The following is a 27,562-nucleotide window of genomic DNA, read 5'->3' as shown; positions in this document are numbered from 1 at the left end:
CATTGTTCCGACTGGCCTGTTTTCTTTAAAGATCCTTCGGTTTTAACCCAAAATATATACTGTCGCCAGTTTCACTTTAGACTTAAGACAGGTATCTAGTTGTTTTAAGATTAAGATAGATCTTAAAATTATCATAAGATATGAGAGTTTTGTGAAACAGGTATGGTGCAATCTTACGATAATTTTCGGTCTTAAGACAGATCTTAGTCATAAGATAGTTTTGTGAAACGGGCCTCTGACTTGCCAACTATATAAGTTGAAGGAAATGAAAAAACCCGAGGATCTAAATAAACAATGTAGCTACTATCGTTCTTTTAAGTTTGAAGTAGCTTTTTAATTTTCCATGTTCTTTGTTTGACTAAGCTTTATATTTTCTTATCTCCATTACCCGAGGTCTCTCTTTGTTCCTTCCCTTCCGAACACAGCTCCTTTGTGTTTTATGACAGAGAGCTTTGAACTGCCTTTATTTATTAATTTACAGAGTCTAATCAAATAACATGCATATGTACGTACTGAATTTTAAAATCCATTTTTTTTGCCGAGGCTTGATATGCCTCGTGATTTTTTTATGATAGACACAAAACAACCTGACAGAATTAACACAAAGGTGAAATGAATTCTTACTGTGATTTAAAAAAAAATCGACAGGTATTTCATCTTCGTATCAAAGCACTTTCGTCGCAATAATTAATACAGCGAGCGACACTCTATTTATAGTAACGTGTTAACAGACCTTGAGTTAATACGCGTGGTTTATACTTAGCCTTGAAAGCATGTGACATCCTCGTTGGCCTCACAGAAAATTCTGTGCCAGGAATGCTAGAAAATTAGCTGTGATGATTTTCTTATAATGTGATTGAAAAATTAATTAGTGCGTGGAGGAGATACTATAGCCTCAATGATGAGTGTGGAGGAGGACCTACACAGCTTCTGTAACAGATCCGTGTTCTGGGTAAGACTGACCACGTATAGTCAATTTCCATGCAATTATTCAAAAAATTAATATTAAGTCATTGAAATAAAAACAAAATTAAGTTACTTATCATTTATTTACTTATTATTTATTCTGTTAATTTTTAAAGTGAATAAAACAATGTATAAAACAATGAACCGATTTGTTTACGAAGGAGGAAGCTGTTCTATATAAAAAGAATGTTTATAATGAGTTTCCTGTGTTGACAAAACAAAACTGTATTGAGTATTTACATTATCCCCCCCCCCCTCCCCCCTTCCATTTCTCTTTCCCTATTAATATGACAAAATGATATATGTAATGACTTATAAGGTTGATATACATTATTTTTTTCACCCCGTTTTCTGACTCGCCTTTCAGAGTATATTAACAAAAATAATACAAAAGCGTCTATTTACAAATCATTGGTAATTACTTCTCGATGTGTGGATATTCTCTCCAGTGCTTGTACATTGTAATCACAAAACAGATTTGATATACATGTACTAACATCTATAATACAATAGTTGTACGCTAACACTACTCTCTCTATGGGGGTTAACATAGCAGATTTGATATATCTATAATACAGCAGACTTGATATATCCAATCTAATTAAATTAGATGTTCCGAACATCTAATTTTAATTAGATTATGATATATCTATAATACAACAGATTTGATATCTATAATACAGCAGATTTGATATATCTAACAGTGGCGGATCCAGGAATTTCATAAATGGGGGGGGGGGGCAGTAGAAGGCAGGGGGTCTGGGGGACTTTATTGAAGCCCCCAATGTGTCCAGGGCAAAGCCCTGATGGAGGTCCGAGGGCGAAGCCTCCGGAAGCTGACGAATTCTTACAAATAATAGGTGTTTTTTCGTCGATTTTAGTGTAATGAACATGTAAGTTCTACATACAAAAAATTCCAACGGGGGGGGGGGGGGGGCGCACGCCCGGCGCGCCGGCGCCGGATCCGCCTTTGATCATTAATACAGCAGATTTGATATATTTGTATCTATAATTGAAGAGCAGGATATCAGAACTCTCCTACAGTGAATTTTATGAACTAGAATCTACTATCCAATTCAATTCTTCATTGACTCAAAACCAGATCACTGTTACGGGAGATACATATATATACAAATATATACAATATAAGTACAAATAACAAAATAGACAAGTATATATAGAGAGATACATATATATACAAATATATACAATATAAGTACAAATAACAAAATAGACAAGTATATATAGAGAGATACATATATATACAAATATATCAATATAAGTACAAATAACAAAATAGACAAGTATATATAGAGAGATACATATATATACAAATATATACAATATAAGTACAAATAACAAAATAGACAAGTATATATAGAGAGATACATATATATACAAATATATACAATATAAGTACAAATAACAAAATAGACAAGTATATATAGAGAGATACATATATATACAAATATATACAATATAAGTACAAATAACAAAATAGACAAGTATATATAGAGAGATACATATATATACAAATATATACAATATAAGTACAAATAACAAAATAGACAAGTATATATAGAGAGATACATATATATACAAATATATACAATATAAGTACAAATAACAGACAAGTATACATAGAGAAAAAAAAGAGGAGGGAAGTAAACATACAATCAGTGATAGAGGGTTCAGGAAGAGCACACGGTTGTGAAAATTGTGACAACGATTTTTGTATTTCTACATTGCTATAGTGTTCATAAACTCACTAAACTTACAAATGTTGGGATTTTTTAATACCTATTTTGAAGAAATATTTTTCTGTCTTTCGAGAAGTACTTACATTCCATAACATAATAAAATTCACGACCAATACTATTGAAATTACACATAGTACATGATCTAAAATTTCTGTCAATATTATTCCATCTACCTGTTTCTTTAATAATTGACTTTAGGCAGTTAAAGCTATGAATTGTTTGATTGATCCATACATAAGAATTTATAAGAATTATGGTTATCTTGTATACATTTTATCCATGCATGAAATAAAACGTAAAAAATAAGAATAGATTACATGTGTAAGTTTACTACCGTAGGCTGTTCAAAATTACGCTCCGTACATAACCATTTGTAATTATACAAAAAAAAAAAAAAAAAAAAAAAAAAAAAACGACACTTGGTATATCTACCAGTTTCTCCATATACAATTTGGAGTACTTGATTTAAGGTTGAAAATAAATTTCAGAAATAATAAGTGTACTTTTTCTATATCAAAAATTTCGTAGCCCTAAACTTCGCAAGAATAAAGTAAAATTGGGTTGATGCTTTATCAAACAAGCCTACCTGACAGTTGATTGGTAAATTAAAATAGCGAATTTTATTAATTAGTATATGAGTCTGGGAAACCAACAATACTCTCCTTATTGTGTTGATACAACAGATTTTATATTTTATATATTAGTACCTAAATTAGATAATTCTAGAAGGTTAAATGATCTTGAAACAGCAGATTTTATATGAAAGTGTCTATATACAATACGATTCTGGGGGAACAGACTACATCACTGCCATCTTTTTCACGTTTATTGGGACGATTTTCAAAGCGTTTAGGTCTTTACATGCTGAACATTGCAGTAGAAGTTTAATCAAGGCATGAGAAAGATAGGTATTTGTCAATTTTTGAGCAATATTTCCCACCTATACATTGAATATAGACATTTATTTATGCGTGCATACATGCATGTATTTATTTATTCGAATGTCTAATCATGTCAACTGTCATTCTAAATACATTTGTGTAATAAGTGATTAATCACTGGTGACAAGTAAATGCTCCTCTGCATGGTTGTTTGGAAACGCAATGTCTGTTAATATGCATTTATACTACAAGTATATACATTACTTGTTGACCTCTTATTTTTAACCTCGAATTGACACAAGGCTTTGAACTTATTTTGGCCGCTTACTAGGTTTCTACAGTACAAAAGTTTAAAAGTTATTTTCAAGTGTCAATTTTCCCCCCCCCCCCCCACCCCAAGAAAAAAAAATCTCGATAAAAGCGAAGTCCTTGGGACCTTAGAATTTACTTTTCTATATCTGTAATTCGTTATATCCGTAAAGAGAATTCCTTTAAGCGAATTCACAATATGTTTTCCAGCAGTATAACTACTAAATATGTTCAGAAAAGTATTAAACACAAAACTTACCTTGCATTAGTAATGTTTTGTGATGATTTATATTTTAAATATGAATGCTTTAGAAAAATAATGTCAGTTCAATATCTTAAATTTTGGTATCTTTTAAAATTTATTGTAAACGATGAAAATTTCGTTATTTTAACCTCTCCGTGATCACAAAACCATTTCGCATTATCCATATAAATTTGTTTTATCAAAGTTCATTATGACCGTAATATTTCACAAGGATTAGATAAGAATTTTGCCGGGGATTCTGAAAAAAAATGCTATATCCGTAAATTCGCTATATCCGTGTTTGTACTAAATGAGTTTTATTAATATTGTAACTAAATACAGATTGCCTTTATATAATGTCCAACTTTTACCAAACGAGTTATACCCCACATTAAACTATATTATACAAGTTCACGTTTAGACCAGAAAACCAACGTGACAGTATTTTTACCTAACCTGAGTCTGTTCATGATCATATTTTACGGTGTCCTATGTCTAAGAACTATTAGACATTTTCAGTTCCTCGCCAAACCAGTGAAGTAAGGAGATGGGCGAAAATACCTATGGTTCGACAAATAAGAAAATGAAAAACTAAATTTCAATTATAACAATATTTCAGTTAACATTTATGTCTACTTTATGAAAAATCGCCTCAATTTGCAACAACCTCACAATGAAGTAGCATGCACACACCAAAGAGGACAAAAACTATTTCTACATACTATAACACAATTTTACAGTATAAGTGGGTTTTCGCCCCCTTTTTGCAAAGTATATATACATCTTCAAAGTAGGCATAAAATCGACATTTTTTCCTGAACAAAAACATGGAGCAAGGACCCACTCTACCCTCATGACACAACATTCGTTCTTTCCGAGAAATACTTGAAGTCAAGTTATTCAAAGTTCATACCAAAACACAAAATTTAAAATGGTGTTACCTGTGATGAGTTGTTGTGGTAATGTTGAACGTATTAGTCTGTAAGGACCGGTTCACACGGTAAGGCTTGCCTCATAAGTCATGGAACTTAAGTTCTAGCTTTACGGTTGTGGTAAGTCTGTAAGGACCGGTACACACGGTAAGGCTTGCCTCATAAGTCATGGAACTTAAGTTCTAGCTTTACCGTTGTGGTAGTGGTGAACGTATCAGTCTGTAAGGACAAGTACATACGGTAAAGGCTTGCCTCATAAGTCATGGAACTTAAGTTCTAGCTTTACCGTTGTGGTAGTGGTGAGCGTATCAGTCTGTAAGGACCGGTACACACGGTAACTAAGGCTTTCCTCATAAGTCATAGAACTTAAGTTCTAGTTTTACCATGTGTACACCCTTAATACAGTTTTTTCGAGCCTGACAAGTCTGACTTACGAATAGAGCACTGCTCTATTTCTTAATACAAGACTTAGTTGACCTTTCTTCATAGTGAATGAAAACCATTTTATAATCTTGTAAGAATTGCCTTAACGTGTGGACATGAGGGCCGTGAGGCCTGCAAAAACGTAAGGTTTTAGACTTTTAAGGCAATTTTTACCGTGCGTACCGGCTTTAAAAGAAAACTGATGCTCATGATTGTTAGCTCACCTGAGCTGAAAGCTCAGGTGAGTTTTTCTGATCACTCGTTGTCTGGCGTCCGTTTGTCTGTCTGTCCGTCTGTAAATTTTTCACATTTTCAACTCCTCATGAACCACTGTGTCAATTTTAATCAAAGTTGGTACAAAGCATCCCTGGTTGAAAGGGATTCTCAATTGTTAAAATGAAGGGCCAAGCTCCCTTCCAAGGGGAGATAATCAAGAAAAGGCAAAAGTAGGATGGAGTCATTAAAAAAATCTTCTCCTCAAGAACCAGTGGGCAAGAAAAAATGAAACTTATTTGTTGACATTTGGCAAAAATATTTCTTCTTGATATTTAAAAATAATGAGTCAAAATAAGAGCTATTTTTTTATCTGGCCCCTGGATCATGAGACAGATCTAGACTTAAGTCAAAATTTTAATCATCTATAAAAACTTTAAAACTTGTAAAATGAAACCCTTAATTTGCTTATGGCAGCAGATCGATAATGCAAAATTATAAAACATTTTCATTTTTGACTGCTTAACTTCTAAATAATTTCAGCGCCATATACATTTTTTGACTTGAGCTTAAGATGCTTCATGATCGCGGGGCCTGGATGCACGTTCTTCAAACTTTGTTTTGTTGTTCACAGCTTTTACGAAAGTGAGGGGACATAAAATTTCATTCATCTGTCAGTCTATCCGTCTGTTTGTCTCAAAAAACTTTTACCTTGGTCATAACTTTTGAATGAGAAAAGATACGGCTTTCATATTTCACATGTACATTATCTGTGACAAGACCTTTCCATAAATACTATGATTTGAGACCCCGTTACTAAGACCTTGAAGTTTGACCTACTTTTCAAAAAATTTAACATCACTTTTATATTGGTCATTACTTTGAATGAGGAAAGATAGGGCTTTCATATTTCACATGTACATCATCTGTAACAAGACTTTTCCAAATTTCGTATGACTTTGACCCTATTTCCTTGACCTTAAAGTTTCATTTACTTTTCAAAATTTTAACATTGGTTATAACACTTAAATGGGAAAAGATAGGGCATTCATATTTAACATGTGTATTACCTGTAACAAGATGTTTGCAGATGTGCTATGGTTTTTGACCCCAAGACTTGACCTTGAAGTTTGACATAATTAAAAAAAACATTGATGATAACTTTTGAATGAGAGAAGATAGGGCTTTCATATATGACAAGTGCATTATCTGTGACAAGAAGTTACCAAATGTGCTATAATATTTGACCCTGCGACCTTGACCTTCAATTTTGACAAAAAAATTATCATTGTTGTTAACTTTCAAGTTTGAAATAAAGAAGATAGGATATTCAAATTTCACTTGTACATTATTTGTTTGAAGACCTTTCCAAATATACTATGATTTTTAAGCCCACGAGGTTGACCTTGAAGTTTACCCTTATTAAAAAAATAACATTGCTGATAACTTTTAAATGTGAGAAGATAGGGCATTTATATTTGACATGTGCATCACTTGTTTCAAGACCTTCCATATGTGCTCTGGTTTTTGACTTCGTGAATTTGACCTTAAAGTTTAACCAACAGTATTTTTTTCATTTTTTTTTTACATTGGTAATTAATTTTGAATGAGAGAAGATAGGGTTTTCATATTTAACAGGTACATTACCTTTGACACCACCTTTCAAAGAGGCTGTCACTTTTGACTTCCTGTCCTGACTTAAAAGTTTAACCTACTTATCAAAGATTTTAACCATAGCCTTAACTTTTGCTCAAGAAGAGACGGGGCTTTCATTTTTTTAAACATGTGCATTACTTGTGACAAGACCTTTCGGACTGTCTTATGATATTTGAATTCATGACCTTGTTTTTGAAGTATGATGCATTTTTGAGAAGCTTTAATATTTGCCATACCTTTTTTATTCAATAATTTATCTCTTTTTTGTATGATGGACAGACAAGAGAGGACTTGCAAACAAGATACAGTAAAACTCGGTTATAACAATGTCACTGTGACCTATGAAATTACTTCGCTATATCCGTATAAGGAATTCGTTAAATTTATATAGCTGGGGATCCAAGATAACTTCACTATATCCCTGAATTCGCAATATCCGTGTTCGTACTAAACGAATTTTACTGTATGTACAAAATATCATAAATAATTGCATTCCGACCACAAAGACACCGAATGCTGGGGACCACAATTCTTTGAATTTGCTTGTTGTATTATTCCGCTTTATTGTTTCATATGAAACAGTGTACAAAGCACATCATTTTTCTGAAGATGTGTTTGAATATTTCAAAAACATCATAGTGAAAATGGAATGCTCCCCAAAGCATCATGTATCTATTTACAGCAAACCATTCCAATTTGCTTGAGGGAATTATCCACAGATGGTGTCATTTGAAATCACCTATTTAAATGTACTTTGATATCTTAAATAAAGTCTGCGTTAGACACCTGATTTTATATGGTACCAAAGATTCCCGAATTAAGGTAAAAAGAGACCATGATCTTACATTTTCAGTCTCAAGTGTTCTTTATTTTACAGAACAGCACAGTTTTCCTGGAGAATTCCTGGCCCCGTATTCCTGCGTGTTTCCAGATCACTGTGTTGACATGGATTCCCTGCGCCTGGTTGTGGCTGACGTTACCTCCGTATTGTTACTACCTGTATCACTCGGACAACAGACAGAGAAACATTCCTGCCAATGCCCTGAGTGCTATCAAATCTGTAAGAACCATAACCACTGCATAATTACAATATACACCATTAAACAGTCAATATGTACCACTGAATACATTGTACGCTTGTAGGCTCCACCAACCTTTTCATAGACACATTATACATTTACATATGGAGATCACTGAGAGACTTCTGTGCGATGTAAAACTCACCTAAACTGAGAGATCCTTCAGAGATTGACTGTAACACTGCTTTCCGTTGCGAGCTTTGAGTTTGCAGAGCGATTGTTTTGCGACCGATCGATTTTGTTGTATGAAGATTGCTGAGAGATCAAGTGCGACCAAGAGAGATCCCTGAAAGACAGAAAGAGACCCTGGATGCGTTCTTTGAAAGACTTGTGAGAGATGATTTGGATGTCTAAGAGATCATTGGGTGATCTTTCTGCACTTTTTATGAGTTTTTATAAGTGCTAGACTGATAATATTTGCATTCAGTGGATGGAGTCGAAACGTTGAAGATGCCATGGGAACTGTGTGACCTCTGAGAGATCCAAAGATATCAAAGCAAAGACTAGCCAACCATTGAAAGATGATTTAGAGATGTTGCCAAGTTTACAACGTTCAGCAATCTTTCTACAGATGTCACCTCTGTGTACAGGGTGTATAAGAACTTAAACGTTTAACATGTTACATTGTGTACAATAAATATACACCAATAGCGCCAACATGAAGTCTTTAGCACCATTAAATCTGCAAGTCTACTTTACACAGAGGTTTCCACAGTTGAGAAATTCATAGTTTTCTCACTGATCTTGCTCGGTCGAAAAGCAATCACTCAGTACAATAAGTCGATTCAGGGAGCAATGTAACTATCCATCTCTGAGGAATCTTTCAGCATGTGCTCCTTGATCTCCTAGATCGTTTGAAGTGGTTTAGAAAGATTGTTACATGTGACAATATCCTCAGTTTTTCATTGCACAACAAGCAGTTTTTGATCCCTATAACATTTACACAGAAACGAACTTTTTTGAGGCTTCACAGATTGATAAGAGATCGCACAAGTTTTACATCATATAGAGGTTTCTTGAAGAATCTTTTAATGTTTAAACGGACCCTTAGAATCTTGAAACACTGTGCATCCTACTATGCGTTTGCCTTCTGAATCATTACATCTGTAAAGACCTCAACATATATATAGCAATGCGCGATTACAAAACTTTAAACACTGAGCATATTCTCTTACAAATATTTGTAGAAATAGATTTTTCCCATTTTTTTAAATCCTCAAAAGTTTTTTGTTCTGTCTGATAGAGCATTTTATGATATGTTTGTCTGGTAGTTACTGTACATGTACTCATTTCTTCAAGGGTATCAGCTTTTTACTTGGAATAATCGTCCTGGTGGGCCTGATCCATGACATCACAAAGGACGAGAATCTGAGTCTTTCCCACGTCCCTCCCGCCATACTCCTCAGTGTCTTCCTACGACTGGCTACATTTGTGAGTTTACAATATTCATGCATGTACCTTCAGGTGGTAGTTACTTTATATGTGGCTTGTACAGTCGAGTCCCAGTGACACAGAGAACACTATCATGCTTAATGTGTTGCTTCTTTACTTTATAGATGCTTGCCGGCTTCTTGGGTCAGATAGAACGGTTGTGTGGCATTGTTTCATCGGGCGTGCAGTTTGTTTTCTGGTTGATACTTCTGGTCCTCAGTGTTGTGCCATTTTATTCCAATATTATGCAAAGGGTAAGGACTAAAATATCTACAGTAACCTTGTATTTAATGAGTTGGATTTATTCTTCTCTATCCAGCAAGAATCATATATTTCCACAAATGTATGATTCCTGTGAAATTTAAGCATAGCTTTCTTTTTTTCTTTACAGAAATATAACTGGGACCTCTTTAAGTTCATCATATTTTACATTTATTTCCTGGCTGTTTTTGTCCAATTTATTCTACATTGTATAGCAGAAAAACCAGAAATATCAGCAGAGAAAACTCCGGAGGAGAAGGTATAAATTCTTTATCTAAACAACATCTTAATATTTTTTTCTTTTTTTTTAGAACTAAATTTACCATACCTTTCTTTTCTGCATTCTTTTTAGAGTAACGTAAACCCACTGTATTGTTTTAAACAGAAGCCGTGTCCAGAGAAAGATAGTTCTGTGTTAAACCGGCTATACTTCTGGTGGCTCAACCCGTAAGTAGCACTGAACAGACTCAATTCGTAAGTAGCACTATACAGAATATAGTTTGGTGGCTCAATTTAATCCCTAAATAACTATATGTAGATCATACCTCTGGTGGCTCAATAGCATTGAACAGACTATACTTCTGGTTACTCAATCCGCAATTAGCTATAAACAGACTATATTTCTGGTGATTCAATCTGAAAGGAGCTGTAAACAGACTACAGGTCTGGTGACTCTGTCCATAAGTAGCTATAAACAGATTATACTTCTGTTGAATCAGTCCGTTAGTAGCTATAAACAGATTATACCGATTATACCTCTGTTGACTGAGTCCGTTAGTAGCTATAAACAGATTATACTTCTTGTGACCTGATCCGTTAGTAGCTATTAACAGATTATACTTCTGTTGACTCAGTCCGTTAGTAGCTATAAACAGATTATACTTCTGTTGAATCAGTCCGTTAGTAGCTATAAACTGATCATACTTCTGATGACTCAGTCCGTTAGTAGCTATAAACAGATTATACTTCTGTTGAATCAGTCCGTTAGTAGCTATAAACAGATTATACTTCTGTTGAATCAGTCCGTTAGTATCTATAGACAGATTATACTTCTTGTGACCTGATTCGTTAGTAGGTATAAACTGATTATACTTCTGTTGACTCAGTCCCTTAGTAGCTATAAACAGATCATACTTCTGTTGAATCAGTCCGTTAGTAGCTATAAACAGATTATACTTCTTGTGACCTGATCCGTTAGTACCTATAAACAGATTATACTTCTGTTGACTCGCTCCGTTAGTAGCTATAAACAGATTATACTTCTGTTGAATTAGTCCGTTAGTAGCTATAAACAGTATATACTTCTGTTTAACCAGTCCATTAGTAACTATAAACAGATTATATTTCTGTTGACTCAGTCCGTTAGTACCTATAAACAGATTATACTTCTGGTGACTCAGGAGCTATAAATAGACTAAACTTTTGGTGACCTGATCCGTAAGGAGCATAAAACAGATTATACTTATGATGGACCAATCTATCAGTAGATATAAACAGAGTTACCCTCTAATGACTCAAGGTGTTATAAACAGATTATAATTCTGATGACTCATCCTAGGCCATTATTTTGACACTGAATTATCTACAGATATTTCCGTTTACCCGATCATGACAAATAGCACACGTACGTCAGTATGTAACATACTGTACGTCTTTTAGTTGAATCCGTGAATGGCATTATACAGACTGTTCCTTTTTGAACCAAGTATGTGAGAAGTGTCCAGGAAGACAATAATTCTAATGGCTCCGTAAGTAGCATTCAACAAATTATTCAAATAAGGGTTCAAAGCGTAAGTAGCACAAATTGTTCTTCTGGTAGCCAACTCTGTTAATATTATTAAAAAGGTGTACTTCTCAAGGTTCATATTTGTGTGTTGCATTTAACACTATATACTTCTGGTGTCTCAATTTGTAGTAAACATTAAACAAGCTTTACTTCAGGTTTCTTAATTCGTAAGTAGCATAAAAAATTCTATACTTCTGATGGCTCAATCCCTAAATAAATAAAATACAATACTTCTGACGGTTCAGTCTGTATGTTCTCTTGGTGACTCAGTCAATCTGTAAGTAGCATTTAACATAATTAATTTCTGGTGGCGTAATCTATAAGTAGAATTCAGCAAATGAAATATCTGGCGACTCAATTTGTAATTAGTATTAAACAGTCAGTAGGTCTGGTATCGCAATCTTTAAGTAATTAAACATTTAAAAGACTGTTTTTTCCTGGGCGCAATCCGCAAGTAGCATAAAACACTCTGTACTTCTGAAGACTTGATTCGTAGGTAGCATAAAAAAGTATGTACTTCTACTGGCGAACTCCATTTGTAATATTAAACAGACTGTACTCCTGGCGGAATCCATTTTTAGGAATCCATTAGTTGCATTAAACGGTCTGTACTCCTCAAGGCTCAAATAAGTATGTAGCATTGAACACATAAAACTTCTTGTGGTTCTATCCGTACATAGCATTAAACAGACTATACTTCTGGTGGCTCAATCCATACGTAGCATAAAACAGATTTTATTTATTTTGGTTAAAACCGTAAGAAGAATTTAGCAAACTTCATTCTAGTGGTTCAGCCCGTTAGCAATGTGAGAAAACTGTTACTAAACCCACAGTTACTATTGGGGCTCAATAATTATTGTTTAAAAACATACTTTCTTGTAATTCTATACGTGAAAAGTGTAAACAGACAGAAGTAATGTTGGCTCAATCCATACGTTGTGATAAACAATCTATACTTTTAATAGTCCAAACCGTCACGGTAGCTCAGTCGGTAGAGCGATCGCTCCCTGATCGGAAGGTCATGTGTTCGAATCACGGTCGCGACTGACCTAAGTCGAAAAAAAGGTAAAAACTGTTCCTTCGCCAGGCGCTCGGCACTTTGAAGTGAAAGTTGCGGGTCCTTCTGAGAGACCTTAAAAACCTAGGCCCCGTGTCACGGTAGGCGTTGGCACTATAAAGAACCCTCATTGCTCAATGGCCCTGAGTGCCGAGTAAAGGTCTAAATTTGAAGCCCTTCACCGGTATATGGTGACGTCTCTATATGAATGAAAAATTCTTGAACGGGACGTAAAACATCATACAATCAATCAATTATTAAATAATCCAGTCTGTAAGTAGTGTAAGCAGACTAAACTTCGAGTGTTCAATCAGAAATCAGCATAATACAAATCTTTCTCTAGGTAGCTAAGTCCAAAGTTAGTGTTCAACAGACTATAAAAAATTAAGGAATGCCTGTTCATATATAAACTGGTCGAACATTGCATAGATATTATCGGATCAAAGAAAATCAACCGTTGAATACAACCACCAGTTAAAACTTATGTGCAAATTGGCGAAACATTTGAGCAAATCGGCATTAACAGGAGAAGAAAAGGTTCACATTGTAAGATCTATCCGCTTCTGGCAATATTTTTGAATTTTAAGGAAGAGGGAGTGTCAAATTTGATTTTAGCTTTATATATTTTAGACTTGTGCTATCTTCTGTGAAAACTCCACTAAAACTTGAGGACATGTGGCAACTGAACAAGGAAGATAAAAACAGTTATCTCACGCAGAAGTTTGAAAAACACTGGAGAAGGGAGATCATCGACTCCAAAATCAAATTGTTTGTATACTATATTGTATTTGCAGTGTTCAATATGATAGAGACTTCTCTTTATTTCAAATATTTGTACCACTTTGAAATAATTTCCTTTAATATCGACAAATTCCTTTACATATTTGTAATTGGCTCCGGCCGATCACAGTTGCATGATTCTATGAGGCATCCGGCCAATGAAACCTTTTGCGCACACATGATTCCATGCACTACTTTGTTTATTAAGCGCTGAGAGCTTCATGTAAATATTCCGTAGCATGTTAAGTACATGTTAGATGCAAACATTTATACATTTACATAGTTAATAAACTTTTCTTTATATGCATAAGAATTTCATTCGGAAGTGAGTAAAGTTAATTCTTTCATTTGTGTTTCGGAAAGCAACAACAATATTTCTGTTACTTTGATTTCGGAAAGGGCGACATATTCCTATTCAGTTTATTTATATGTAGTAAGAAGGACTTTCAGCATATTTACTTTGATAAAGAGGCAAAATATTGGTTTTGATATGAAATCGAATATTTCTCTTAAAAGAATGATCGCCATGGGATATTAATAGTGGACTTTTGTGAGAAGCGCTGACTTTTACAGTCGATGGCTTACTTTTACACTAGGACAATATGCGGAAGCTTTTTTGTGATAGAAATATTTAACTGAACAGTTAATTAAAAGGTAACAATGGACCATTTCCAAGCACACATTACATTGTCTAGGAAGGAAATTGCAACCGTCCTATCCTCAACCCCCTTTCTTTCCACCTTGACTAACTCCTGCCAAGCTTTCCTTTCGGAATGTTTTTCTACCATAGTCAAATATTTGTAATAGTGAACCTTAAATTACAATGGAAAACATATGTTCTTTCTTCAGACAAAAGATGATGTCATCAGTCAGGAGAAAACAAGATCTTTACACAAGGGCCTCTGGTATGACGGAGAAAACGCCCCTTCTAGGTGGAAAGACTGGGCCAGTGTTTACAACAAAGGAGGAAACAACTCCAACCCCTCCTGATCCACCGGAAGCCATCCCTTCTCTTTCCTCCGCCCTGACAAAGACTTTTGGATTCGTCTACCTGGTGTCTCTTGGATTCAAGTTCCTCTCCGATGTCCTTCAATTCGTTAGCCCTGTTCTGCTTGGGTAAATAGGTTTATTGTTATATCTAAACTGATCCAATATTTACAATAACTCACCTCATATTAAAAAAAATGATGGGGGTTAGTTGATAAGCATATTATATTTTGAAAGAATAAACCCTAAAACCTTGAAAAAATACAACACATAATGTGATGAAAATCTTTGTTTTAGAATCCTGATTGATTACGCTGATAAGAGGGAGCAGCTTCCAGCATGGAGGGGGTATATCCCCGCCATCCTGCTGTTCCTGGCCTCCTGTCTACAGTCCATATTCTATCACCAAAACTACCATGTCGGAATGTCTGTTGGTATGAGGATCAGATCAACCCTCATCGCAGCAATCTTCAGAAAGGTAGGGATCGGCATTATCAAAGATGTATTGAGAAACACTAACTATTATTTATCACCTCTCTTTCCTACCGATGTAGTTTACTGATGTTTTATTTGTACGGTCTGGACGGACTTTGTTTGTCCATCTGTTTTGATCTTTGGCTAAAAGCTCTGAATTAAGTTTTCTGTATGTAGGCCTTGACATTGAGTCCATCTGCACGGAAGGGTAACACTCTAGGCGAGATCGTGAATCTCATGTCTGTTGATTGCCAGAGGATTCAGGACACATTTACGTACTCCTGGTCTCTGATGACATGTCCACTACAGATGGCGCTGGGGATTTACCTCCTGTGGAATGTTGTGGGGGCTTCTTGTATCGCTGGACTAATAGTACTTATTCTGATGGTCCCCCTCAATTCTTTTGTGGTGGTCAAACAAAGGGCACTAAACGTAAAAGTACTGCGTCTCAAGGGACAGAGAACAAAATTAATGACGGACGTCCTCAATGGAATGAAGGTCAGAGAATAGAACTCTTAAAATATCTGTATGCATATGATTAAATTACTTGGGCTTTTCCTATGTCAATCAAAATTTAAGTAAAATAATACTTTATTTAGATTAGTATATTTGCTCTACTGAAATGTAGATAAATTTTTGAATATTGTTATGAAAGAACAATGATTCATGTACTGTTATGAAAAATCGACATTAGTTAGCATAATTTCACAATTTGTGCAGCTAAAGCGTAGTTTATTACCATGAAAATATTTTATAATATTGCACGAAATAACCATTTTTGGTTCCTTCAGTTGTCGTGTCATAAGGTAATGATCACAGAAGTGTGTTCTTTATTTGTTTATTAATGTAGGATTATGAAGGAAAAAAAAAACGGGCTGCAGATTTTAACAGGAGTCCTTTGACGTAACATGAAAAGTAATCATATTACGTGATTCTTTTTATGTGACGTACATGTACAATAACATGGGCAATTTCTCAATTCACATTAGTTAATTAATAATATCACGTGATATTGATTTTGTTAATGTAGGTGTTAAAGATGTATGCTTGGGAACCTTCATTTGAAGAAAAAGTTAAGAGCATTCGAGACGAAGAGTTGGTATATCTGAGAAAGATTGCATGGTTACAAGGAAGCACCACATTTTGTTGGATTCTTGCGCCATATTTGGTAACAATCGAATGCTAGAAGCACGAATATGATAGAAAGAGTCTATAAATTATACGTTCCGGTCCTATCTATGATTAGTTTCCGAATATGTTCATTAAGCAAACTTTGGAATTGCAGGTGACCTTAGCTACATTTACCACTTACATCTTGATCTCCCCTGAACACGTTCTTGATGCTAAGAAGGCCTTTGTCGCTTTGGCTCTGTTTAACATCCTCCGACTTCCAATCAACCTAATGTCACAGACCATCTCCTTACTTGTACAGGTAATTCAACACTCAGTTAATTAGCTCATGTTTTTCTCCATTTTGTTGTAACAATCAAGATTTCAGACTATATAACTCTGAACCCTTTTCTGTCTACTCAAACATTGACTTCTTTACATGTATATAATCTAGTAGTTTTTTTCAGTTCAGCTGCGCTGTTTATTCTGATGACATACCTTTTTGTAATTATTGTTCCTCTTCCACTCTCTTCTGTTACACCTTATCCTTATACATGTAGAATTTTTACTGTTGCATTGTTGGTGCAGGCCATCTTCACTGTTTTTTGATAAACTGTTTTTTTCTACATCATTTACAGTTACACTTTTGTCATTCTACATTGTTAACTGTCAGACTGTTGTTCTATCTGCATTGCTTTCTGTAACACTTGTTCAATCGTCAATGTTTACAGTTAAACTGTTGTTCCATCCTCACTGTTTACTGTTAAACTGTTGTTCCTTCTTTACTGTTTACTAAACATTGTTGCTCCTCCTTCAAAGATTCCTGTTACATTGTTGTTATTCTTCTATTCTTCACCGTTTACTGTTACACTGCTGTTCCTTAATTTATCATTGTTTTCTGTTACATTGTTGCTCTTTCTTCTCTGTTACATTGTTGTTCTTCTGTTCTTCACTATTACATTGTTGTTCTTCTGTTCTTCACTATTACATTGTTGTTATTCTGTTCTTCACTGTTTACTGTTACATTGTTATTATTCTTCAAATCTTCACTGTTAACTGTTACACTGTTGTTCCCTCCTCACTGTTTTCTGTTACACTGTTGTTCCTTCTCTACTGTTTACTGTTACATTGTTGCTCTTACTTCATGGTTTAATGCTACATTGTTGCCCCTTCTGTACTGGTTTAAAGTTTTCATTTTTTTGTTGTTGTGATGTTTCTGTTAAATTTCTCTTTCTTTTATAAAACCATTTCTGTCAAATTGTTTTTTCTATTATAATTTTCCTATTGCAATCTTTGCTTTTTTCTCTTCTTACATTGCTATTTCTATGATTTTTTTTTCTTTTGTTACATGCTGATTTGTGTTAAACTGTTGTTCCTCTTAAATTCTTGTTTCCGTTATATTATTATTCTCTCATACTGCAATTTCTGTTACATTTTTTCGATTACCTTGTTATTTCTCTTTCAGGCTGTGGTGTCCATTAAGAGAATCCAAGACTTCCTAGTGATGACTGATTTAGATTCCACAAACGTACACCACTCAACTCTCTCTGGTTAGTTTAATGCAATTTAAATTCCTCTAGCAATTTTATGTTGATGTGATATATATTGCATATTTCTCCTTTTAGATTACGCCATAGAGGTCGAAAATGCATCATTCGCTTGGGATTTGGAAGCTCCAACGCCTACGTTAAAGGAGTGAGTTTGAATACTTAATAGTGGAGACCTACTTTATGAACAGTACACATAATTTACGGTGTTTCATTGTACGATCACAGTAGACATTAATACGGTACCTTCTTATCTGCAGTATCAGCCTGAAGATACCGGAAGGGATGCTGATAGCGGTGGTGGGACAAGTCGGCTGTGGTAAATCGTCGCTGATCTCTGCTCTCCTCGGGGAAATGAATAAGCTGGAGGGAAGTGTTAATTTCAGGGTAAGCTAATAAGCTTCCTTGCTTTGATCATTCATTTTGTTCTCTTGATTTTTTAACAGTTAACAGGTATATTCTTCAATTCGCACTGAAGTAAGTACAGATTTGTTTTGGGTTTTTGGGTTTTTGCCTAGTAGTTCTGATTATTAAGTTAGATTTCACATAGCTCAGTGTATGATACTCCTACATACAGGGCACCACAGCATACGTTCCTCAAGAGGCGTGGATACAGAATGCAACACTGATGAACAATATTTTGTTTGGTAAGCCTTACATACAGAAAAAATATCAGAAAGTCATCGAGGCATGCGCCCTGGTGCCTGATCTAGATATGCTGCCCGGAAGAGACCATACAGAAATCGGCGAAAAGGTGACTTGAACGATAACATCTCAAAATTCTTATTGTGAAGTATAATTTTACAGGTTAATTCAGGACTTATACCTCGATGGTGTTTTTGACAGGGAATTAACATAAGCGGTGGGCAGAAACAGAGAGTGAGTCTTGCCAGAGCGGTGTATAGTAACTCCAATGTTTACCTTCTCGATGATCCTCTGTCGGCTGTCGATTCTCATGTAGGAAAACACATCTTCGATCGTGTCATAGGACCCAAAGGACTTCTTAAAAATAAGGTATATAAGTTTTATTTTGAAAGTAACTACTTTGAATGAAAGTATTTAAAGTTAGTAAAATTTTTGCTTCACTACTCCTCGAAAAGTAGGTTTTACGGTCGTGCACCGTAATCTTATTGCTTATTTCTCCTTTTGCAGACACGCGTTCTTGTAACTCATGGCGTCCATTGGTTGCCTATGGTAGATATGGTTGTTGTCATGGTAAACGGGAAGATTACAGAAACAGGAAACTATGAACAGCTAATCAAACATGACGGACCGTTCGCGCAATTCTTAAAGGAGTATTTCCTGAATGAACCTGATAATGAAATAGAGAATGAGCACCCAGAAAGTAAGCACATGTGAATGTATTCTAAATCTGTAATCAACGTTAATGTATCCTTTATCTGTAATCAAAGTACGTTAACGTATCCTTTATCTTTGATCAACGTTAACGTATCCTAAATCGTATATCAATATCCTAATTAATGCTGAGTTCCCACTAATGGGGTTTTTTTAATTTGTTTGTTAGTTTGTTTAAGTCCCTTCGTAAATTTTTCACTCATATTGAGACACCACCACTTGCCGATGGAGGGCTGCAAATTTAGATCTGTATTCGCACTTATGGTATTTGAGCAGTGAGGGCTCTTTTCGTGCCAGCACCTACTGCGACTAGGTACCTCGGGATTAATCTATACGGTTTTCTCCGAATGATCGGTCTCCACATCGCGCAGTGGATTCGAACCCGCGGCGTAAGGATCAACTCCTTACGCCGCCACTCTAGAGCAATGGCTTTTACCACTGTACCAGGCGGGCGACTTCCATTAACAGAAATTCTAATATTTTCATTTTACCTTTAGTTTCCAAAATAAAGACACAGATCCTTGAAAAGGTTGAGTCTGTGACGTCAGATGCTTGGACATCCGATGCAGACGGCAAGAGACTAAGTCTCTCTGTAAGGTAACATGATTACAACATTCACAATTCTTAGGTGACCCAATTATCATCATTCCTTTCTTAGGAGTTTGTGAATATATATACTTTTGAGTAATTCAATTCTTCAGGAGAGAATCAAAAAAGCAGGAGCTGGGAAAATCTCCCTATCCTAAACCAGCAGAAAAATCCATATCGCGTCAGAAACTGACGTCAGCGGAGACGTCACAGGAAGGACAGGTTGGTCGGGATATATTCTATCTAGATAAAAGTCCTTCCAAGTGTAATTCACTGCTATAAAGCTGTCAGATATCGTTTTCTCAAACATCTGATAATTTATTATGAAATTTTATTTTTATTTCTTATTTTCTATAAAGCTAATAAATAGAAGGTTGGACGCAACTTCTAGAATTTTCTCTGTTTATACAGGTAAAGTTATCTGTCTTCACGGAGTATGCTAGGGGAGTGGGCGTCCTAACGTGTGTAGTTGTTCTCATTGTGTTCACACTGTACCATTCTACCAGCGTCTTTTCCAACTATTGGCTAACGTACTGGACAGAGGATCCACTTCTCTTGCATCGGGACGAGATGAACACAACTGAATATTACGATAGGAAGACCTATTACCTCTCTGTATATGGAGTTCTAGGGGTCGTACAGGGTAAGCTGATACTCTCTTCTACAGCAGAAAACTTATTATTATCCCTTTCTCCTGTTTTTCCAGGTAATAAATATGATATATTACTTTTCTCAGGAGTACTTGTCTTCCTGTATGCCATCATTTTATCTTTGGGAATGGTGACTGCTTCCGGCAGATTGCATCACAGAATGCTCCAGAAAATTCTCCGTGCACCAATGTCTTTCTTCGACACAACTCCTCTTGGGCGGATTACCAATCGTTTCTCAGCTGACATAGACATAATGGACAACACGTTACCCTTAACATTTAGGATAACACTGAACTCACTATTTCTGGCGCTTAGTACTCTGATCGTTTGCACAATCAACACTCCGTACTTTGCAGCATTCATTGTTCCTGTAGCAATCCTGTATTATTTCATTATGGTAAACAAAAATTTCAATAAATTGTTGAAGTTCCTAATAATGACATATATAACTCCAAGAAGACTGTCATAACAAAAGCACGAAATTGAACAAGACATGTCCATTATTGCATTCCAATTCAATTATGGTTTTAGAAATTCTACATTCCTACGGCATCCCAGCTTAAGAGGGTGGAGTCCGTGACCCGGTCCCCTGTATTTAACCACTTCAGTGAGACAGTGACGGGGGCCAGTGTCATCAGGGCTTACAAAGTCCAGGACCGATTTAAAGAGGAGTCGTCAAGGAGGGTAGATCAGAATATGGAGCCGTATTACATCAACTTCTCCTCATCCAGGTTAGTTTGGTGTTGACTCAGATTTCTTGTACTTCAAAAAGAAATTATTTACACAATATTTAATAACATAAGACAACGTTTCCTTTTCATTCTGTCAGTTATGAAAAATAAATCTAATATACAGCTGTAAAATTCTTTCGTAGATGGCTAGGAGTGAGGCTGGAATTCCTTGGAAATTGCCTCGTTCTGGGCGCAACTATGTTTAGTATCTTCTCAGATCTTAATGGCGCTCTCGTAGGACTTTCAATCACCTATGCTCTACAGGTAAGGTATAAGTTTTTCTTCATTCAAATTCATTTCAAAACATTTTCTACACAGAGTTATGAAGGGTTTATCATTTCAGGCCACAGGGATTCTGAATCTACTGGTTGTAAACCTGACTGATTTGGCCAATAATATCGTATGTGTGGAAAGAATAAAGGAGTACTACACTGATGTCAAAAGTGAGGTATGGTCAATAGATACAAGATGAAACTCTTAGAGCTTGTCTGTTAATTAACCCCTTGTAATGTTTACAAGGTTTTTTTTACCCCTGATTTTTTTTTCGCCCTTTCACAGTTCCAAGCGATTTCACCCCTTTTTGAATTCGTTTTGTCACAATTCAATGAAAAAGAGGTAATCCTGCCTCTGTGTGAGTCGTTCTGCTGTTTTTAATTTGTCCTCTGACAAAAAGAGCCAGAATGGAAAGGGCGAAACCTGAATATTTAATAAAAGTGCCGCATAATGAATGAAAGTAAAAAAACCTAATTAGTGCACTGAAACAAGTGATTTGCTGCTTGTTTTGGCTAGGCTGAGTGGACGTCTGAGAACAAACCACCCCCTGAGTGGCCACAATCTGGACACATCAAGTTTTTACACTATAGAACCCGGTATAGAGAGGGTCTAGACCTCGTCCTGAAGGGTGTGACTGTGACCATTAACCACGGGGAAAAGGTAAGCATGTCCAAGAGTGAGTAACGGTGAGCATTAACCATAGGGCTAGAGCAAGCAGTGTGGCTGTAACCATTAACCACGTGGAAAAGGTAATCAGAGTGACTGTAATCAGAGTGCCTAACCACGAGGAGAATCAGGCAGAGTGACTGTGACCACTAGCCAAGAGGAGAAAGTAAACAAAGTGACTGTGACCACTAACCACCGGCAGAAGGTGAGTAGAGTGACTGTGACCACTAGCCACGAGGAGAAAGTAAACAAAGTGACTGTGACCACTAACCACCGGAAGAAGGTGAGTAGAGTGACTATGACTACTAACCATGAGGAGAAGGTAAGCAGAGTGACTGTGACTACTAACCACGAGGAGAATTAAGTAGAGTGATGATGACCATTGACAATAGGGAGAAGATAAGTACAGTGCTGGTGACAAATAACTACGGGGTTAAGGTTAGCATAGTGACAGTGACTACTAACCACGGGAAGAAGGTAATAGAGTGTCAGTGACATTAACCAAGATAGAAAGTTAGTTGTCTGACGGGGACCATTGACCACGGAGAGAAGATTGTCAGAGTGACGGTGGTGTGACTATTAACCACGAGTAAAAGGTACTTGGAGTGATGATATTTTACCACTTGCAGTAGGTTAAGATGGTTATAATGTTGGTCTTAAGAGATTGTGACCATTAATCACAAAGAGAAGGTGGGTAAAGTGACGGCGACCATTTATCACTGGGAGAAGTTATGTAGAGAGATGATGACCATTTAAAACGGAGAAAAGTTATGTAGGGAGATGATGACCATTTACCACGGAGAGAAAATAAGTGGAAAGATGATGACCATTTACCACGGAGAGAATGTAAGCAGGATGACAGAATCCAATAACCACAGGGAGACGTTACTTAGAGTGACGGTGTGACCATTATCCACAGGGAGAAGTAAAGTATAGTGACGGTATGACCATTAACCAAAGAGAGAAATTAAGTAGAGTGACGGTGTGACCATTACATGTAACCACAGGGAGACGTTAAGTAGAGAGATGGTGTGACCATTAACCACAGGGAGACGTTAAGTACAGTTAAGGTGTGACCATTAACTACAGGGAGAAATTAAGTAGAGTGACGGTATGACCATTAACCACAGGGAGAAGTTAAGTAGAGTGACGGTGTGACCATTAACCACAGGGAGAAATTAAGTAAAGTGACGGTATGACCATTAACCACAGGGAGAAATTAAGTAGAGTTAAGGTGTGACCATAAACTACAGGGAGAAATTAAGTAGAGTGACAGTATGACCATTAAGCACAGGGAGAAGTGAAGTAGAGTTAAGGTGTGACCATTAATCACAGGGAGAAGTTAAGTAGAGAGATGGTGTGACCATTACCCACAGGGAGACGTTAAGTACAGTTAAGGTGTGACCATTAACTACAGGGAGAAATTAAGTAGAGTGACGGTACGACCATTAACCACAGGGAGAAGTTAAGTAGAGTTACGGTGTGACCATTAACCACAGGGAGAAATTAAGTAGAGTGACGGTGTGACCATTAACCATAGGGAGACGTTAATTAGAGTGACGGTGTGACCATTAACTACAGGGACACGTTAAGTAGAGTGACGGTGTAACCATTAACTACAGGGACACGTTAAGTAGAGTGACGGTGTGACCATTAACCACAGGGAGAAGGTTAGTTGACTGACGGTGTGATCATTAATCACAGGGTAAAGGTGAGCACAGTGCTGGTGACCATTGATTACGTTGAGAAGGTAAGCAGAGTGACTTTGACTATTAGAGAATGTAAGGTACGTAAGGTGACGGTGACCATTAACCACGGAGAGAAGGTAAGTAAAGTTAAGTCAAGATGGTGACCATTAACCACGGGGAGAAGGTAAGTAAAGTTAAGTCAAGATGGTGACCATTAACCACGGGGAGAAGGTAAGTAAAGTTAAGTCAAGATGGTGACCATTAACCACGGGGAGAAGGTAAGTAAAGTGAGGTAAATATGTTGACCATTTAGGGTTTTTTAATGCATTTATAACCTCAGAATATCTTTTTTTCGAGGTATATGAGTAAATACATGAACATGAATAAAATAATTGTGTTGCATTATTTACAGTACATTTTAAACTACATGTAATGTTAACTGTGTAATTTTTGCAAGAAAAGAAAAAGCAGAATTACTTCAAAATTTGTCATTTTTTTATATTATTATGTTGATGTTTAGTAAGTTCAACCTCCAGGAGAACATTCTGTACCTTGATTCTTTCTCGGTTCTTGCGTGGTTTTTGAAAAGGATTTTTATATGTGTATACATTCAATTTTTGCTTACTGTATTATAGATTGGGATCGTCGGTCGGACAGGGGCGGGGAAATCTTCCATGACGCTTTCACTGTTCCGGTTGATTGAGAGTGCTGGAGGTGAAATCATTATTGACGGTGTCCGGATAGCTGATATTGGACTCCACGACCTCAGATCCAAAATCACCATCTTACCTCAGGTTACTTTAGTCGTGTCCTTTTGTATATAGCCTGTAAAGTGATAAAAAAAAAACAGTAAAACTTTTAGTTACTTTTTCTTTCGAACTCTTTTTGAAAGAAGAGGTAAGAAGAAGGTAATGTTACTTTCAAATTGATTGATTGATTGTATTTTGTTTAACATCCCATTCGAGAATTTTTCACTCATATAGAGACGTCACCATATATCGGTGAAGGGCTTCAAATTTTGACCTTTACTCTGCACTTAGGGCCATTGAGCAGTGAGGGATCTTTATCGTGCCAACGCCTACCGTGACACGGGGCCTCGGTTTTTAAGGTCTCATCCGAAGGACCCACAACTTTCACTTCAAAGTGCCGAGCGCATTTCGAAGGAACAGTTGCTACCTATTTGTTATCAACTTAGGTCAGTCGCGGCCGAGATTCGAACTCACGACCCCCCCACCCCCCCCCCCCCCCCGGTTAACAAAACTGTTACTTTCAGATATTTTGTCTTAAAAATGTCCACAACATTACATAACTTGTCACATGTTAACAAATGTGTCATGACCATATATATACATATGCATGTATATTATGTTTGCAATATTTAGGATCCAGTTATCTTCTCTGGAAGTTTGCGGTTGAACCTTGACCCCTTCAATGAGTATACCGATCTCCAAATCTGGAAGGCATTGGAAACCGCCCACCTGAAATCATTTGTCCAATCATTGACCGGACAACTCCAATACGACTGTGGAGAGGGCGGGATGAACCTTAGGTAACGAGCCCTTTTAACAAATTGTCATTTCAACTTTCATGTGTCAATTTCATAACAATTCAAACTATTAAATGGTATGAAAGAATGCAAAATTAAGTGAAGTAATACACAGAATAGTCGTTATAAAAAAAATTACTGCTTCTTGGAAAAAAAGGAATATTTATACTGCTTATACGTTTTTATTATAATGCTTAGTTAAAGATATAATAGTGCGGATACCAAGACATTACTTTTTTTTATTCAGTGTGGGACAGAGACAGTTGTTATGTCTGGCCCGGACACTACTGAAGAAAACTAACATTCTTATTTTGGACGAGGCGACAGCAGCCGTGGATTTCCAGACAGACGAGCTGATACAACAAACCATACAGAAAGAATTCCGGAACTGCACCATCCTCTCTATCGCTCACCGACTGAACACCATAATGGATTATGACAGGTTTATAGTTCTAGATAAATATCATTAAAAACAATACCATAATTCATTACGAAAGGTTTTGCTATAGATAAATAAAGTATATCACTTGATAAATATCATATAAACTACAATAAATTAAGTTATAGATAAATGTGGTATAAGACTATACATTTTTTATGCTAAAGATAACATTATACTTAATAAATAACATTATGGAGTATACGACAGGTTTAGTGATAGATAAATATCAAATAACACTAAAACTACAACCATGGACTAAAACAGTCTTAGTTAAAGATAATTATCACATAAAATCAAATAAATACAACTGTTACAGTGAATAATATGACGAATAGAATTCTAACTGGAAAATTGATAAAAACACATGTATTTATAATAGAATATAGAAGAGTCTCATATAGCTACTGGAACCCTTGTACTGGTGTTCCTATACTAAGGGTTTTTCTCTTAACATTAAATTTTAGTATTAAAAAAAATTTAATTCAATTTTTGTAGGATTATGGTATTGGACAATGGTCAAGTGGTGGAATTCGACAGTCCGGAAAACCTATTGGCTAAAAGAGACAGTATATTTTACAGCATGGCTAAAAATGCGGGACTAGCGATGGATGTCTCGGTTAGAGGACATCGACATACCCCCTCCCCTCCCACTGCCAAATTAGAGACCCGAGACAAACCCAGCAGTAGGCCAGGGTCTGTCACCAGTCAGGAGGGTTCTGTCCCTCCGGCATCCCCCATACCTCCTCCGCCGACCACGCCCATCAGTCGGGTAGACAGCGAGGAGACACTGCCGCGATCCTCCAGTTCAGAGTTTGAAACAAATGACCACTCCCCCAATCAGAGAAGAGAGTCCACAACTGAAAACAAAGGGGAATCCGAGGTCTGATTCCAGGTAGGGGGTGGGGAATAACTGTTGATCGATTCTTAGGAGAAAAGAAAAAAAAGCATTATCCATCACCTTTTCACCAATGGACATAATAGATTGGTACCAGCAGTAGCTCCATGTGAAGAACACAGAATAGCTAGGCATATTTAAAGAGATTTTTCTAAGAATTAGGTGTTATGACATTAGGAAATGATAATATATTACTAAGTAGCTACACCATATCGTTCCATACTATATCTTCCATAAAAAATATTAATTGTTTGAACTGTGTTCTTATCTAAGGAGAAGGAGGCATTGTTTTCGTCATGTTTGTGTTTCTGTCCATCTGTCTTTCTGTACTTAATTCTGGAACCATTAATTAGGATGAACTTAACTTTGGTATATTTTTACGAATGATAAAAAGGTGTCATGTTCTGACTCAGCGATGAGATTTTAAAAATCATGTCCAAAATGTTTTGTTAAGAAGAAAGGATTTTGAACATTTGTTTGTAACTGAATATTTGTTTGTAATTGAACATTTCATTTGTTTGCAATTACCCAGACCCAGAGATGTGTTATGATCTTGATTTATTGCAATATCTCGACGTATGTCACTGAGCATGTACATGTATATGCTTTAAGTCCTGTGGAGTCACTTTTGTATCTTTTGTACAACATTTGTATGTTGATACGTTTCCAGTATATATGAATCGGTAAGATGTCATTCAGATCAGAAAGACTTTTTAAGTATATGAATGGGAGAGGATTTGATCAATCTTTCTCCCAATAGAGAAATACCGACATCTTACGAACGAACGTAACCAAAAAGGGGGATCGTTCATTGTATTCACAGTTGCATAA

General features: G+C 36.1%; 1 protein-coding gene across 2 annotated transcripts; it reads left to right on the top strand.

Moving 5' to 3' along the window:
• The first annotated feature begins 788 nt into the window (after positions 1-788).
• On the top strand, positions 789-27,276 carry LOC133191719 (multidrug resistance-associated protein 1-like). 2 transcript variants are annotated; one of them, XM_061327457.1, is made up of 30 exons: positions 789-952; positions 8,262-8,444; positions 9,763-9,894; positions 10,020-10,148; positions 10,286-10,414; positions 10,541-10,602; positions 13,629-13,766; positions 14,628-14,894; positions 15,063-15,243; positions 15,417-15,737; positions 16,270-16,407; positions 16,525-16,671; positions 17,815-17,899; positions 17,975-18,044; positions 18,157-18,283; positions 18,474-18,650; positions 18,743-18,910; positions 19,049-19,241; positions 19,750-19,849; positions 19,954-20,062; positions 20,252-20,483; positions 20,577-20,887; positions 21,022-21,221; positions 21,365-21,485; positions 21,565-21,669; positions 22,011-22,154; positions 24,484-24,642; positions 25,231-25,397; positions 25,642-25,836; positions 26,332-27,276. In XM_061327457.1, the coding sequence occupies exons 1-30, from the start codon at positions 899-901 to the stop codon at positions 26,720-26,722; spliced, it is 4,935 nt and encodes a 1,644-aa protein (XP_061183441.1). In that variant the 5' UTR covers positions 789-898; the 3' UTR covers positions 26,723-27,276. The 2 variants fall into 2 exon arrangements, with proteins under 2 accessions (XP_061183441.1, XP_061183440.1); XM_061327456.1 differs by having other exon boundaries at positions 10,508-10,602.
• The last annotated feature ends 286 nt before the right edge of the window (positions 27,277-27,562 follow it).

This window comes from Saccostrea echinata, unplaced genomic scaffold (assembly GCF_033153115.1).
Source record: "Saccostrea echinata isolate AGI-Se365-2 ecotype Australia unplaced genomic scaffold, CSIRO_AGI_Sech_v1 ptg000024l, whole genome shotgun sequence".
Taxonomy (NCBI): domain Eukaryota; kingdom Metazoa; phylum Mollusca; class Bivalvia; order Ostreida; family Ostreidae; genus Saccostrea; species Saccostrea echinata.
Note: the sequence above shows the minus strand (reverse complement) of the source record. Positions and strands in the feature narration are given on the sequence as shown.

What these genes read in the sequence shown, in the direction of transcription:
- LOC133191719 (XM_061327456.1), top strand. Translation starts at nt 899, where the DNA reads ATGATGAGTGTGGAGGAGGACCTACACAGCTTCTGTAACAGATCCGTG. An exon ending in ATCGACTCCAAAATCAAATT is followed by an intron (nt 13,767 to 14,627) that starts GTTTGTATACTA and finishes TTCTTTCTTCAG; the next exon opens with ACAAAAGATGATGTCATCAG. An exon ending in AGACTAAGTCTCTCTGTAAG is followed by an intron (nt 19,850 to 19,953) that starts GTAACATGATTA and finishes TCAATTCTTCAG; the next exon opens with GAGAGAATCAAAAAAGCAGG.